At 38.2% G+C, this 16,794-nt stretch overlaps 1 protein-coding gene across 13 annotated transcripts in view; it reads right to left on the reverse strand.

Annotated features, from left to right (window-relative positions):
* The window catches only part of BEGAIN (brain enriched guanylate kinase associated), a 165,001-nt gene that overhangs the window by 51,156 nt on the left and 97,051 nt on the right, over positions 1 to 16,794 (reverse strand). For 11 of the 13 annotated variants that reach the window (XM_085580735.1, XM_085580731.1, XM_085580733.1 and 8 more), the window contains 3 exons: positions 8,394 to 8,555; positions 6,795 to 6,851; positions 2,223 to 2,289 (listed from right to left, as the gene is read on the reverse strand). In XM_085580735.1, coding sequence (XP_085436861.1) covers positions 2,223 to 2,289; positions 6,795 to 6,851; positions 8,394 to 8,555 — 286 coding nt within the window. The remainder of the gene's footprint in view (positions 1 to 2,222; positions 2,290 to 6,794; positions 6,852 to 8,393; positions 8,556 to 16,794) is intronic. The other 2 variants (XM_021549692.4, XM_085580740.1) reach the window with 1 other exon arrangement.

Consider the following 16,794-nt stretch of genomic DNA (forward strand, 5'->3'; position numbering starts at 1 on the left):
GGAAGAAGAGCCTAGAAGAAAAATAACTGCTGCATCAGCTTCTTTCCTGTGACTGCCGATGAATTAATGATTATTGTGTTACATCTCTCATACCAATAGCAGGCACGAAATGCTTTAATGTTCAGGATAAAAGTCTAGAAAAGGGAGGTCACAGTGGAGTCCTAGAGGAATTGCAATGAGCAGGGACCAGTCACAGGGAGAGGGGGAATTATGAGTCACCTGTTGGGGCAGGGAGTGGCTCAGCATCCTTTGTTGCCTGCAGGCAAGGGGAGCAAGGGACCCCTGCCTGGGGAGCTTTCCTTTCCTACCTGTTGAATTTGAGTAAAAAACATATGTGTGTGTGTGTGTGGGGGGGGTGTGTATTCACAATGGTGTATACAGAGGCGTGGGGCAGGGGAGAGAGGGAGAAAGTAGACACATGGTTTATATATTTGGATTTGTATAAGGGTAGAGAAATCAAAAGTGTTTGATTTTAGAATGACAAACCAAACCAAACCAAACAAAACAATAAATACACACAGCTGTTCCTCCTAAGCAGGAAAGGGAGAGAAAGGTATCCAAGAGCCCAGTCCACCATAAGCTGCTGATCAGCTACACCAGCTGTTATTTAATTTAATGGTCTCTGAAGTATTGAGGGCTCTTGGAGTGCCCTAAATCAAAAGCTTTGACTTATCTAAATCAGACATGGTACTTTCTTGCTCATCTTTTTCCTTTTAATGGAATTTCTATTTGACAGTTGTTTTGGTTTGTTTTGTGTCTTCAGTTTCAATATTTCAGAAAGCAAAGCAGTCTGGATTTAAGTGGTGTACAGAGCCTGATTGATCTTCTTCAAGCCTCTAAAGCTATCTTCAATGACTGTCATATTAGTGGGATAAAGAAAGGCACAGTGCTCCACAGGTCTGGTTTTTGGGTTTTTGTGCTGTGCTGTGAAATAATTTCTCAAGTATTTAACTGGATGCTGAAACAGCAGTTTAAAAATTCTTTGCTTTGATCTAAAATACCTGATAAAAACACATGGATTTTCTGGAATCCTTCTTTGGGTATTTCTGTTATTTCTTTTTTCATTTACCAGCCTGAATGACTGTACTTTATCTTTTGTGATGCATAGGTAACAAATGTTGGCTACAGATGAAGACAAAATCCTGAATTGATTTGGACAAAATGAAAAAGCAACAATGGAAGAGTGGAGAAAGAAAGCAATAACACAAGACCAAATGTTATTTATGCTTTTATACTGTTTAAACATATATTTATAAAGAAATGTCAGCTACAACCCAGCTGTAATTTTGACCTTTTGTTAGCCAGTTGCAAAAGCTCAGTCCCCTATTCATTGCTATCTACTGAGATAGGGTTATAAGATAAGATCAATGACATTTTCAAAAATTTATTTATTAGTAAAGGCTGGTGCCTCTCCTGTATAGTACAGTCTGGACTTACCCAAAATCCACAATAAATTGTTTCCCCCAATCCAAGCTGCTCATCCATGCAATTGCTACCTGAGATCTTTGGAAGTTCAAAACTGTCATTCTTTCCTCTAAAAATTATACTCACATTCCTTTGTAATTTTACTCCTAACAGTGAGCACAATGTCCTGACATCATCAGCAATGAGCCAGGGCTCCAAGGGCTTTGCCATTTCTTTTTTGACATCTTCAAGCTATTTTGAACCAGGGTGCTGTGTCTTGCAATGTGGAGCCCACAAAAGCTGCCGTGTTTTCCCCACTTGGTTATTAATTGGCCTGTGATAGTGCCATTGATGCTGTGGTGGCAGATGCATGCAGATTGGAAATTAATATACCGAGCTTGATAGTTATGAAAGAAGTTAAAAGTCAGGCCATCCAAGCTCTATTAAGTCACTTAAAAGCTGAGTGGAAGTATCTAAGAAGCATGACAAAACCTTTGATTACCTTATTTATATTTGAAACTTAATGAAAACATAAATATTTAAATCCCATGAAGTTATTAACTAAATTAACCAAAATGATTGTAAAGGTACAATTTACTCAGATAGATCATCAGTCTAGGCAATCTCTATTTAAATTGGTGGAGCTATGTAATTGTACTCAGCTTGAGCTCTTCATCATGATATCTTTTCCAAGCATAACTGCTCTTAGAGCTTGAGGGTGTTTTTGTGACAGCTACATACATGTTTTTCCAATGACTTAAGAACCACAAAACCACATTTAATATATTAAAAAAAAAAAAGCACTTATGATAACTTACCATTCTGTAAAGTTTATCCTCCAGATCCTGATTAATTCTTTGTAAGGCTAGGTAATTGTTTTGTATCCTAAAACAAAGATGATATCATGTAACTGAATGCATTGCTTTTCATGTTGTTTTTTTTACCTGTATTTTCACATCAGTACAAAACCTTGGCTTGAACTACTCAAATTCTATTTGCTTATCACTCCTGCTACCAGTCAGCGGCTGCCTTTGAAATGCAATTACCACCTGCTTCCTGAACAAACTTCCAAACTTGTCATATTTTCTTTCTATATTTAGCAGCACATTCCAGCAGGAAGTGAAGATATGTTGGTTGTTCTGCACTTGTGTGCAGACACAAGTTACAGCCTAGGAACTTGCACAAGGTAATTACAGTTTTACATCAGGCTCAAGAATAGTATGTAAGAGAGGAAGCTTGAGCTCTAGGCTGAGGCAGTACTAAAAAAGATTTATTGTGAAATTGCACCAGAATCCTAATGACTGTAGCAACATGTGGGCATCAACATGTGACTTAGAAGAGAATATTTCTTTCAACAAAAGTTCAAGAAGTTGCCTATTTTTCCCAGGAAGTATATTTAGATAGCTTAGCTGAGAAAAGATGGGTATTTATTTTTATCAGCACTTAGGGATTTAATGAACTCACAAAATGAGGCTTCCCTACTTATTCCAGAGCAATGCACCAAAGAAAAGTTTCAGCCTGCACATCTTTAGATGGTAACTTAGATGGTAACCTTGGTATTGTAATGAACAAGCTGCACAGCCTGTGGGAAAACCATTGGTATTTTGGTAGTAGCTGGAGCTTCAACTCCACAGAACATAAGGAGGATAGCTCCTTGTTCATTAGTACCCAGCATGATGAAAAGCAAATTTTAGAAGCTCAGCTGTGAAAAGTGTCTGAATAAATCTATATGGCTGTAGATCAATAGGTCAGTATTTCAGCAGTGAAGAGATTTTAGGAAATGTGAAAGTGTTTTCACTGTAAGAGTGAACTCAGATGTAATCCACATTTATGCTGCAAAACCACTTCCTCTGACAAATCTGGATCTCGGTGTAGTTTCTGTGGTTATCAGGATAGGACTGGGATTAAAGAAGTCTCTTTGTTTATCATTTGGTAGGAGTGGCTGCTGAAACTGGAATGATCTGTTTTCCAAACATGCCATAGCTGCAAATCAAAAGGTCCAGCCTACTCCTTCTTGGCAATGTGTTGCTTATCTTGGCTTCTGTTGCCATGGAGCTTTTCTTTCCAGTTAAATGATAAGAATTCTCCATTCAGGGCAGACCAGTGACTTGCAGTGCCCCTCTTAGGGGATGCAGAGCTCTGGCTGGGTCTCCCAGCATTGCAATAACATCTGCTGACAGACCTGAGAGGGGATGCCTGTGCCAAGGACATCTGCTCTGTGGATATAAATAATGACATCCCCATGGGTGACCCTCAGGGTACCAAGGGTCAGCCCACAATCAGGGCAGCCATTTCCAATATGCATTGCAAACTGGGGGAATTTTCAATGTTGCCTATGTTTTACAGAGGTGCTGAGCAGAGACTTCTTTTCTGTGAGGAGGATCTGTGGTAAACAGTGTTTGCTAAGGTGGTGACCCAAGTGGGCTGAAAATCCCTGAGACTTGTACTGTGAGACTTGATCAATACTCACCAGTTCTCATAGTGTTATTGTGTTTGTGTCCAGCTAACTTAAAGGATTGACTGAAGTTTACAATTCTCTGCATTGTCCATGCTCCTCACAGCATTTATCACTAAGCCTCTCTATAGACATTGATTTGTACAGCTCTAGGTTTACTTGGGGTTTTCCCAGCCATTTAGCTGTCAACACAACAGAGACAAGTTTCAGGGTACTCTGTACCCATCTTTTTGTGGTACAAAAGAAAGCAGAGATGATCTTGGTACAAGGAGGGTTAAAATGACTTTGCCTGCAGCTATTCAGCACAAATACTTTGTTTTGCTGGTAAGGACGCATGCCATGATGCTGGAAGAAAGGACTTAGAGAAGTAAAATAGTGCCTTCTGGCTGAGCCCAGAAGTGCCCCAGCATATTTTGTGTCATAGTTTATAGTTTTTATCTAGTAAAGCAAAATAGAACAGGTTAAACTTGCTTTGCATCCAGGCAGTTTGTGGTTCAAGTGGAGGTGGTGTAAAAACTGATTTCAACATTAGCACTTGCAATGCCCTAAAGGTTTGCATGGGTTCAAAAGCACTTGCATAAATTCCTGAAAGTAAAGGGGAGAAAAAAATTGGTTCAGCTTTTTCTAGCCCAAGTGCCCCTGTACCACAGGCTGTCCTGCAGTGGTTACTGATGTGGACAGCTCAAGGGAGACCCTGAAGGTTCCCTTTCCATAACTTTGAGACCATGAATAAAACCAGCTGCTTGGATAGCAGACTTATCATGGCAACAATGGGTTTGTTCCTCAGCTTCTGTTTTCACTTTTTCTCTTGATATGGATGACTGAAATGCTAATTATCATTAATTACTTTTCAATTGCAACACTTTCATGCCATAGATGGTGGTAGAGGGTTTTGCAGGAGTTTATCACAGTCTGCTTATCGCTTTGTAGCTTCTTTTGCCTTTACCCATCCAATTTTTGCCTGTTATATGTTTAGGTGAAAGTAGCTAATAAATTCTAGTTCTCTAACACATTCATTTTGCACTGAGAAAATGACCACCTCCCAGTACAGTCAAATCAAATTTTAAAAAAATCCATAGTAAGTAGGAAGCTGAGCTTCAAAAAGTGTTTCTATTGAGAACAGTATGCAAAGGTAGTCAAAATAAGCACAAACACATACACATGTACACAAGCACATACACATGCACGTATATGTATAAACCCCAAATTGGAAATTCACTGTGCCAAAAGAAGTGTCAGCAAATGTAGGTGGAAAGGAGAGAAATGGACCCAGAAATACATGGAAGAAAGTGTTTAAAGGATAAAAGAGGAACAGATCAATCTTTAGTCAAAACTGTAAGATAGAGGGAAGGGGAAATAAAAAGTAGGGAATATTAGATTAGCAAATGGTAACTTAACCTTGCTTGCAGAAAAAATACACCCAGATAGCCTGAACATTGTGAAGTATGAAATATTTTAACTTTGTAAATAAGGCTTTGAAAATAAAGTGAATAGTAGGCTTCACTATGCTGCAAAACTGCTATAAGGATAAACTGAAGTGAATTGATAACCTATTATCATGTGTTGATGTCTTGTGTCATTTGTGTCATTAAGGAGATACTCATGTGACTTCAGGTGCACATATGTGCATCCATTAAACAAAGGTTTTGATTCTTGACCAAATAAGGGCCTAATGAAAAATATTCTGACCATATTGAACATGTCAGGTGTCTGTGCTCTAGCCTACCAGACAACACACTCCTCCCTAAGGCTGCAGATCATCACTGAAGAGGGAGTCTGCAAAAGTCTCTATTTCTCTGCTTCCACTCAGTCTCAAGGCTTCTCAAGGCCAATAAATACATCTAAAGTAAAACTTAGTCTTGGGCTGACTTTCTTTAAAGAAGAGAATTTCTTCTGGAGTGTAGTTAGCTTTGAAAAGTGACTCTTGAAAGAGTAGCATCTTGTTCTAAAATTTTTTTTCTCTCTGTTATCACAAGTTATACCAACATTCTTATGAAAACAATAGTTTTTCCTCCAGGATTCCTGTTCAGAACACCCCTTCAGTCTGTGAAATGTCTTGCTTTTGGTGAAATAATTATATGTGTGGGCTAATCTCAGTGCTAAATATAGGCTTTTATGAGTTTCCTTCTCATGCCTTAAAATAACTCTACTTTCTGTTGAAAGATAGAATGGGGAACTCATCGTTGTTACCTAGGGCAAGGTCTCAAGGAAGAAACCCAAAGTGACCTTTGGAGTCCAGATGTGGTTCCAAGTTTGGATTTTGACATTTTTTAGGTTTTATCTTATAAAAGCTGTGTTGACCATGTCAGGTCAGGGACCACTGTGAGGAGTATGAAATGCCCTCTCTCTTCAGTCACTTTTCAAAGCTGAACCTATGCTTTACAGTTGTAATTTTCAAATCTAGTTAGCACTGTTCTCTCACTGAGAGAAAAGAATGAGGCCATCTCTGAATGTTTGTAGAGAGGTTGAAAACTTGACCATTGAGCCACACAAGTGACCTCCTCTCTTGAGTAAAACTGGGGAAGCCTAGCAACAGCACAGGCAATTCTGGATAAATTAAGACAAAAAACTTCAGAAAGGATTACAAAGGAATAGTCATTCAGCCTCTTGGAAAAAAAAAAAATTGCACTTTACAGAAAAGGAAATTTAATAACAGAAATGTTCTCCAGTGTACAAGTGGGTCTTGTTTCACAGGGCCTATTCATCTATGGGGGAATGAATTTCTCTCCCTGTGCAGTGAATAAAGGAACAGACACATAATTGAAACTAATTCTACTTTGTTTTTCTCACATTGATTTTCCTCTGTGACATGTTGCTGACAAGCTTTTGGATGACAGGATTTTTTCAGACATTATCCTTCACCAGGCTGACAAATCTAGATGTTCAACTTGCAGGATGCCTTGCTATTCTCAATAGAAACATTTTTAAAGCTCACCTCGTAAAATATTTTTGGCTTCCATTATGATATGTCTTCAGGGGAGTAATCACCTGCCTGAAACATAATTTTTAATATAAGTTTTCTTCATAATATGGTACAATGTTCCATTAGAATATTGGAAAGTCAGGTCTGCTAATGTGGTGTTCTGGTATGAGCACTAGACTTAGCTATGAGCCCCTGGCCTGAGTTTCAAAGGGAGTTTAACTCGTTGGTGCCCAGTGGAGTTGATAAGAGGCTTTCTACTGACTAGGAAGCCCATCTGTTTTAACAGAAGTGGGGTGGACAGCCCCCCTGCTGCTTTATGGCAGCTGCTCAAATTGATGCTTCAAGAGAAAAGAGCACCAGTGCTCCCTGTCCTGGAATGTATTGAAGCAAAACTACATCAAGGATGAAGTTACTTTCAGTGGCTCTACTCTAGGTGAAAAAATAGGAAAAATACTGTTGACAAGAAAACTTTATGGAGAACCTCCAGACTGCTCTTGATAGATATGTATAGATTTCAAAATCACCACACCATCTTCATATTTTAGTCTCATTTTGAGAAGCATCCCCAGTTAGAGAAGCATTTAAGTTATAAAACCACACTAGGCTGTTTCCTACTTTTGAGATCTTACAGATTCATTCTGTCTAAAATTTGCATAACATGGTTTGGTTGACTCAGTTTATTGGTGGTTTCTGTCATTGTTTTGGTTTGGCTTTTTCCTTCCACAGGGAATGGAAAATATTTCTTTGGGTATTGCCCTGGAATGATTTATTCTGAATTTCATTTTGAGTCATCCAATGAATTAATCAAATAGTTCCATTAAGATATCAGTTTAAGAAAGTCTCACAAGACATGCAAATGCATTCCTGTATAAGTGGATAATTCTAGTTTCAGAGGTTTTGATAACAAATGCAAAAGACCATTTTAATCAATGCCAGGAATGTCAGGAGCACAAACTTAACATAATTTATCACTACCATTAACTAGGTTCCTGATTTTTAACAGCATTGTACCGCAGGTACAACAGTTTTAAATAATAGCTTTTCAGCATCATTCTATTCTGCTTGAGACTAAAAGGGAAATTATTTGCTGTACTATGATGTAAAATGCCTGAATATTGTTTCAATTGAACATAGTCTCAGCTTTGAGTGATGTAGAACCAAATTCTATTCTCTTGTATCAGCACAATGAAGTCTAAACAAAAAAAATGTGCAAAGTCGTGAAATAAAAGATTTATCTATATATAGAGTATAAATAATATATATATATGTAGTGGCTTTATAACTTTTGTACGTGTAATGCCATATGGCACTACCCCACATGTATGTTTATACATAAATAGTATCATATTTGCACATATATAGGTGAATTTCTATTTGCATATATGCTTTTAGTACAGAGACATCTTACATATCACATGTAAATAACTTTATGTGGCATGCAATATACATTCAAGTAAACGAAATCTATATATTAAATACAAAACACAATGTGTAATCAATAAATAATAAATCATGCATGTTTGCAACTGTGCTTTTACTTACATACATCTTTAATACAGTCACTCTTAAAATTCTAATAACTCTGTTTATTGCAAAAAGTTCATTACTAACCTTCTCAGTTTTTCAGTTACTTTTTCAAGTTCCTCCTGAGCACGTCTCAATTCTATTTCAAGATACTGACGTGTAGAGTCAAACTCTGTTTCAAGCATTTCCAGCTTATGGGTAGTGTACGATAGGCGCTTTCGTAATTCCCCCTTCTGTTCTTGCAAAGTACTAGAAAAACAAAGACCACAGCTGTAGAATTTAGCTGCTCTCAAAAAGCTTTTCATGATCCACTTTTTGACCAGTTCCCTAGAGTATAGCTGGGCCTCAAGCCAGAAAAGTGTGCTTCATTTGTTTACTGCACTTTGAAAATCTTCTGATTCAGACAGCTGACTATCTTCCATCTGTCCTTTCTGGTGCATTTATTGCTACTATCTCATTAGCTAGAATGGAATACACCGTGAAAGAATCTCCATTAAAATACAAAACACAGTTTAGAGTTTGGTTTCACACAGGACCTTCCATTTAGAATTATCTTACCATACGATGACTGAAGAAGCAGGTCTCTATAGAGTAGCAACAATAAATTATGCAAAATATTTCCTTGCTTAAAATCCAAATTAAAATTATGTGGAGGAAGAAATTTTTGTCTTATTTGATTCCTTTTCTGAGACCTTATTTTTCAGCATTTCATCTGGAGAATGGTAATTAATAATATCACAATTTTAAGGTTGTAGATCTTTCCCTTTTCCCCCACTTATTTGGGAGCCAAGGCTTTCCAGACTAGGTGTAATCCCTAATTTTTCACAGTTCTTCCAGCACTTATAGCCTGATTGTAAACTATCTTGAGTTACAGTCTTACACACAATGAAGCAGGAGACTCGGGAGAGCCACACGGCATAAGCCTTCTTATCTGCACAATGGAGTTTTTTGTATCTTTGTCTATTTAGTTTGCAAGCTCTTCAGTCTTGTCGCATGTGTGCCAGTTGAACAGCAGGATGGGATTCCCGCCAGAGCTGGGATCTCTGGAGATGACTGGAACTTGGTTCACATACTGCAACCTCATTGTGGAGCTGATCTCCTGGCTCCAAGTGGGACCTCTGAGATATGGACCTGGGTCTGCAGTGCCTAGACACAAAGTGCTACCATGGGATGCAGTGTGAATTGCCTTGTTTTTTTTTTTTTTTAATCATGTGGTAAAAATAGTTCTTCATAAATGAATGGCAAATCTCGATTCCCTTTGATGTCAAGTGAGTGCTGCCATCAGCTGCAGCAGAATAATGTTTTGGGTCTTTAATTAGACAAGAGAGTTGGGAACAACATGTCAGTCTTCAAGGAACACTTATCTGAGCTGTCTACAACGTGACTGGCTTCTCCTCTACAAGCTGTGCTAGGAGCTCAGTAAGTTAATGCAAAAGCCTTACAATTGCTGCTTGCTTGATCCATGCAGCCTTGAGCTGGGAAACAGCCGAATGTTTTGCCAACACGGCACTCTATTTCAGTTGCACATATTGCGTGGTTACAGTTATACTTAGATTACCACTTGTGGTTACATCCTCTTAAAATAATATACTCTAATTCAGACCTTTAATGCAGCTCCACTTAATATAACCATCAAATTTTTGTATTTCACTTGGTGAATTAAACTCTGAAGTTATCTAGGGAACTGAGAACCCATGCTGCTCATTTCTACACGTCCTCATTGACAATGCTACCCCATCATACCACCTTTCACTTGCTCTGCTTCTGGCCTGCTCCTGCTACTCCTCTGCTCATCTTGGGAAACAAGAGTGGTCAGTTTTCCTTTCTGTAGCTGGGAAACTCAGATTTTCTTCTGTAAAGTGGCAGTTGCAGTGTCAAAACTGTTTAGAGTGAAAAGAGATATGATCTCAAGTCTTCTGTTGGTCTAAAAATCTAACTGCTAGGATTTGTACAAAAAACAGACTGTAGGTACTCCAGCTATGATTTTGGATAAAAATGCCCAGGCTGAGGCTGCTGGACAAGTGCAGTTAATGCAAATTAAGCCAGATTAGAGCATCCTGCTGTACTGGCAAGTTTTGGACATAGGAAGCACAACCTTTGTGAGGAAGAGGAGCTATTGGGGTACAAATATAATGATAATGTCAGGAATGTTTAAGTTAATAATAGCTGGAGACTGCCTAGTAAAAGACAAAAAAGGGGGAAGTTAATCACCTCCAAAACCTTTGTTTTCTGCTTCCTCATATAGGTACTTTTTGCTTTGGGTCTCTGTTGTGAGAAGATTAAGCAGGAGAAAAACTTCTGACTCCTCAAATGAAGTTACTTCTGCATAGACCAGTGTGCCTAGACCTGTCTATGAGGGGAAATTTGGGGTTAAAAATCTGTGTTCTGTGTAAAGCTTGATCCTGAAGTGGAAGGCAGTGCTGGTCTGGAATGCCAAAATGTGCTTTTAGATTCAGATCTGGACAGTTTGGTAGGTTTTTGTTTTGGTAGGTTGAAGATTATGCTAGAAGGATAAACTTGCAGCTCACTTTCTCCCTTGAAGTTCACTTTGAAGTATTTGAATTCTTGAATTCTTAGTTTTCAGAATGAGCTTATTCAATCCATTAAAATCAAGACTATTCTAGTGAGGTTTACTGAAACAGTCTATATACATGGACTCTTCCACATGATGCTTTTGGGTGGTAAACCACAGGTGTAACTTTGTTCAAAAAAAGAAAAAATTCCACTGATTAAAGCATAACTCAGGCAGCTTCAAAGATTAAAGTTATTCTCAACCAGCAAACCATAATTCTGAAAAGATCTACTCATTTCCATCTATGCTGGAAAGATGGGGTGACATTTTTAAACTCTCCCAAACCTAGGAAAATCCCTCCTCACTGTGTACTTTGAGTCATCTGATTGTTTTTAAACTGATTTTTAAGAAGACATTTAATTTTTAGATAGGAAATAATCCCTGATTTATGAAGGAATTATTTAGGATACAATAGTAGATGCATAATAGTGAGTCTTTATTAAAATACAAGTTATTAAGTGGAAAGGCAAGAATTTTAGAAGGAAAGAAATCATGTTCTGACATGAATATACTGAGTGGCAAAAAACTTACAGCCACTTTTATGGAAGAAGAAAAAAGAAAGAGAGAGAGAAAAGATCGCAGATGGGAAAGTGTTAAACTATCTGCTTTAATATCAATCTTGAGTCAAGCAAGTTCTGGAAAGACAGCTAACTTTAAGGAATGGCACAATGAAACTTAGGCTCTTGAATGGCACAATAGGGAAATTTTCCCAAATCTTAGAGTGCAACCATTGAATGGGTACTAATAGCTGTAACACTGAGAGCAGAATTCCCAGGATTCCCAAGATAGCTTCAATTTCTGCATGATTTGATACATCACCAGTTTGAGGCAAACCCTGTTGTTTTCTCTTGATTTTGGTTCTATATGAACAAGTGTCTAAGAAGCAAAGGCAAAGCAAGTGAAACAGCAGAAAGAATAAGAGAATGCAATGTATCAAATTCTGCATCTCTAATAACAGGATGAGAGTTTCAATTTTTGTTTTGTACTAATCTAAGGTACTTAATGAGATTTTTCTTTGTTTTGTTGGATTTTTTTTTTTTTTTTCATATCTCATGAAACAGATGTTCTTTCTTTGGAAACCTTCCCCTTACCATTATCTTCCAGTGTTATCACATAATGACATGCTTGGATTCTCATTCCTTATGCTGTGTTGTGTTTTTTTGTTATAGAAATCTGAGCTTTTTGTGAGGAGAGCTTAATTTTGTTCTGTAAATTTGGTAGTGGCAATTTAGTCAGAGTTGGAAAGAGGAAAAAGATAAAAAATCAAAACATGGAGTCACAAAGTCAAACATTTAGCATTTTCCCTTTTCTTCAATCCAACCAACCAACTCCATAAATTAGCTGCATTTTGTTTCTGCTTTTCACATAGCAGTTAATTAGAAAAGTTCATTGCACAATTTTTAATGCTGCTAAATCACTATATTTTGATTAATAATTTATGTCCATGGGGATAGTTGATCCCCATGGTTCTTTAATTTTATATATATGTAAAACTAAGAAAATAATTAAATGGAAAAAAGTACGGCCAGGAGAAAGGACAGGACTTATTTGCAAATAAAAATATTCTGGTAGTGCTATGTTTCAGCAATCTGATAATGCTATGTCTTAGAAAACATAAATCCTATATTCCATGGTCTTCCTGAAACTTTGACAACTTCAAGGAGTATGGAATTACAGGGCAGGCTCAAAGGTCCTGTAGATTACTCCACCTTTAGCATGAGGGGTCGTCTATTTCTTTTAATGATCTCTAATCTGCTCCTGAGACAATCAGTGGTCTGCAAGTCATTACCCACTGTGCTTCATTAAAATATATCTTTAATAACAAGGACAGTAAATGCAATATTAAATATTTAGATTGGTGAAAGAAAGCCTCTCAAGGGAAGCTACTTTCAAGGTTAATAAAAATAGGTCTTTAAACTTTCCAAAGTATTATTTTCACTGATTAGCTCTGTTTATATTCATAAAAAGTATAAAATAGATGAAACATATATTTGCTCAGGAATTTGTGCTCACAGACATTATCTCAGCCTGCAGCTGTTGGTCAGGGTTAAGAGGTAGTGCTGGCTGGAGAAGCTCCAGGTGAACACATTCCCACTGGATGTCAGACAAAGCTGAGATGCCACATGATAAGGGACTGTTCTGAGGAAGGTGTGCTGGCAAACAAGCAGGTTTGCATTGTACCTGTCTGATCTTCTGCCAGCTCATCTGCCTGGGCTGATGACAAAGGAATCTGGCATGCAAAGCTGGGGATGCTCAGTGGCCTGGAGGCCAGATGATTTCTAGAGTCTTCTACCTTCAGGTGGCCCACAAAGAGGGTGCTCTCTGAGCCTTTTTTCCATAAGAGTTGATGTCTATGGGTCTGCCCCTTCAGTAGAGCATTCCAGCAATCCCACATCTCCTCCTCACTGATCAAACTGCTTTAGCAGCCTTCTCCATGTCTGCCTGCCACTCCAGGGCTCTGGCTTTAGCTGGTTCTGCAATGTTGTTTAAAACCAGAGCAAACTCTTTTTTTCTGAACTAGGGAAATTCTCTCTGAATGGACTGATTACATTCTTTCACACTGCTCCTGAAGTGAGTAAAAAAAAAAAAAAAAAAGATTAATGGTGTTAGGAGGGAAATTAGCAGTGAAAAGAGTGTGAAACAAAGGCAAGATAGATGCCCATGCCATCTATACTGAAAAAAACCCATATCAAAGGTTCTCATTTCTGGCTAGTGAAACTGTCATTTTAATGCAGCTGTGAAATTCTAAGTAGACCTAATTACATTTTGTGCGTAAAAAGCCTGTCTTGAAAGAAAGAATACATAAGAAGGAAATAACCTGGACTGGGTTTTGGATCTCTGAGTTTTAAATATGGCTTTGACAAAGGTTATACCAAGACTGAGCTTGCCTACTGCTGGTCAGCTCTGACTCCTGTTCTTAGTCAAGAGCAGGCCCCACCAGGATGGAACGAATCGGGCCTATTTTAGAAGCCTGCTCTTAGGCGAGCTGACGCAAATGTGGAAGTGTCCATTTCCGTTCCTCACAAAGGGAATCTAGTCAAGTATCTCAGACGCAGACAATCGCATCTCATCAGATGACTCCCCCTCTTCCTGACTCAGTCCTGTGTGTAAGACATGAGGTAACAGTATTTCCTTTCTTGTTTGCTTAGATGGCGTGGGGGCCCACAAAAATGAACCACTAAATGCTCCTAAATTGTTTATCAGATCTGCTTCATGTCTGTGATGTGTCACATTCTAAAAAAAAAAAAAAACACTTCATAGGATCAGGAGTTTGGGAGCACTGGGGAAAATTTAAAAAATGTATTCTGGACAGAATTAAAAAAATAATGTTTTCTTCTTTTACCCTGTGGGGCTTTTTGTCTAGGAAAATGTCAATAACAGTCAACCCTATAAAGGTTGAAGAGTATAAGGGTGAAAGAGTATAAAGATCAGAAGAGGGTGTCTGGGAAAGGCCAAGGGAGAACTGTGGCAAGCACATTTCTCTCCCTGTCAGGATTTTTCATAGAGGTGCACAGAGAGAAATGAAAGAGAAAACAATTTCTATTTCTGCTCCTTGGTTTTCCTATGTGGAATATGTTTGGAGAATTGTTTATCTGGAGTGAGTGCTTGATTGGATTCTGGTGAGGATTGTTTGAGCCTGATGGCCAATCCAACCCACCCGGGGCTGGACTCTCGGGAGAGGGTCACGAGTTGCGTTGGAGTTAGAGTCACAGAAAGTAGTATGTAGTTTTAGTATCCTCCTTTTATATAGTATATTAATGTATTTTAGCACAGTTATAATAAAGAAATAATTCAGCCTTCTGAATTGAGTCAGACATCGTCATTTCTTCCCATTGGGTTCACCTGCATTTACAATAGAGAACCTGTGCACCCAGTCATGCCAAACTTGGGCCACTGATGATAGATGTGGCAGGCAGGCAGAGGATTTGAGAAGCTTTGTTACTTTGCTTTCCTGGAAGCACTTTTCCAACACTGTGAGTCTGCTGTGGATCTCTGCAAAGAGATGGGCTGTTTGGCTCAAGGAAAGCAGCCATCCACACACCTGCTTTTGTTTCTGATTTTTGCAGGCAGCTGATCATCATAGAGACAAATATTACCAGCCAGGCAAGAGGCAAGGCTCTGGGAGACACCTTCCTGACCTGACCTCAGGGAGCAGCAAGGTGGGAACAGAGATCTCTGGAGAGATACCAGCAGGTCCTCAGTGCTACTGCGTTGCTGCTCAATGGAGCTGGACTGCATTGACAGCTTGATTTTGAAATTTCCCAGGAATTTTGCCTCTAGCAACTTTTGATGATCCACATCTGGTAGTCTGGATTACCCAGGATTTTTTATTCCAGCGCATCTTTGCTGGATGTGACTCTGGAATGGGTCTACATGTTACCCAAAGTAGACATGCTGCAAGAAAGGCACCCAAACCCCAGCTTAGGAGGGATAGCTTTGAAATGACATTGTTGTGACATTGAATCTGACCCCTCAACAACATTTTTTCAAGTTGTAGTTGTTGGGAAATGAAGTCAAAGCATTTTACAAGTGTTTTCTAGATTAATGAAAGATTTTTAATGAAGCAGTAATTGGATTTCTATGTTAATCAAGTTTTGATTATGTGTTACATGCTCAGGGTCACTGTTTCAAAAGGTTAATGCCAAAACTATTTTTCTTGTCTGCAGTTTTTGTGTCTAACCTTGCTCTTGCTTTATGTGATTAGGAGGGGGATGGGATCAAATTGCAAAGTCAAGATCTGGAGTCTGAGAATCCAACTACAGACTTGAAATTATAAATTTTTATTGTGGAAAAAGATTACATGCTGTAGCTCAGAGTCAAGCTCACAAATCCCAATTTTCTTGCAGTCTTTATTCAGGAGTTTCATTTGTACTTAAAGAAATTTAAGTGTATCCAAGTTCTGCATTAGTCATTTTCCTATAAATTCAGGCTCACACAGATTTTGTTCAGCTTATCTATTTTTTTTTTTTTAATTTTTACCAAGGTCTGTCAGGATTTTTGCATTACAGCACATCCACTAAATTTCTCCATTACTTTCGAAGAAATTACTTATATTTGAAACTTTGGAGTATGAACAGTTTGCCTGTCAAATTGCATGCAGATCTCTCCTGTCGATATATATACAAACATATTTAGAAATATAGCTTTTGAAGGAGTTTTGTTTTTTTTTTTTTTTTTTTTGCAAGTACTAAACCATTTAAAATTTTTTTGCAGTACTTGCTTTCAAAATAAACAACCTGAAGCTGGGTTTGGATTATGAGAAGGAAGGCCTGTACATATGTTTCAGAACAAATGTGTGGGTGATCCAAATCTGGAGCTTAGATAGTTTCCAAATGACTGATGGACACATAAAACAAGTAACAGAGTCATTTTCTTAGGTTCCAGGCATTCTGGCAGAATTTAAACCAGAGAAGAGGGATTCTTTATCAGAAAAATTAAAGAAAGTCATTTGGAAGGGAGGTGGGGAAAAGAAGAGATGTTTAGCAGTTGAAGTGCCAAGTGCTGTGGGATAGATCCTTAGCATGGAAACCTATTTGAGGCACCTGTAGAGTTCATACAGCTACTTTAAAACAGATTCATCACTGGGTAGCTTTTCTTTGGACATGAGTACCTCACTCTTTCATAATTCACATAATTAAAAATTCAGACCTGACAAGATATATCATAAATGTGTCTAAACTGTACTGGCCTTATTTGTAAGAGGTAGAAAAGAGTGATCTCTCTTTAAAATAAAACTGCATTATGTTTTGGTCATAATGACCTGACAGTCCTTCATTGCAGAAGGGTGACTTCTGTAGCTAATATCAGAAGCCCACAGACACAGCTATCCAGCAAGAGCATTCAGTATTAACTGTAATATGAGGTGATTAAGATACGAAAATTCAGTTACATGTTGACATGCAAAAAAACCCTTAG

Source organism: Lonchura striata, chromosome 5 (assembly GCF_050655825.1).
Source record: "Lonchura striata isolate lonStrDom1 chromosome 5, ASM5065582v1, whole genome shotgun sequence".
NCBI classification, from domain to species: Eukaryota; Metazoa; Chordata; class Aves; order Passeriformes; family Estrildidae; genus Lonchura; species Lonchura striata.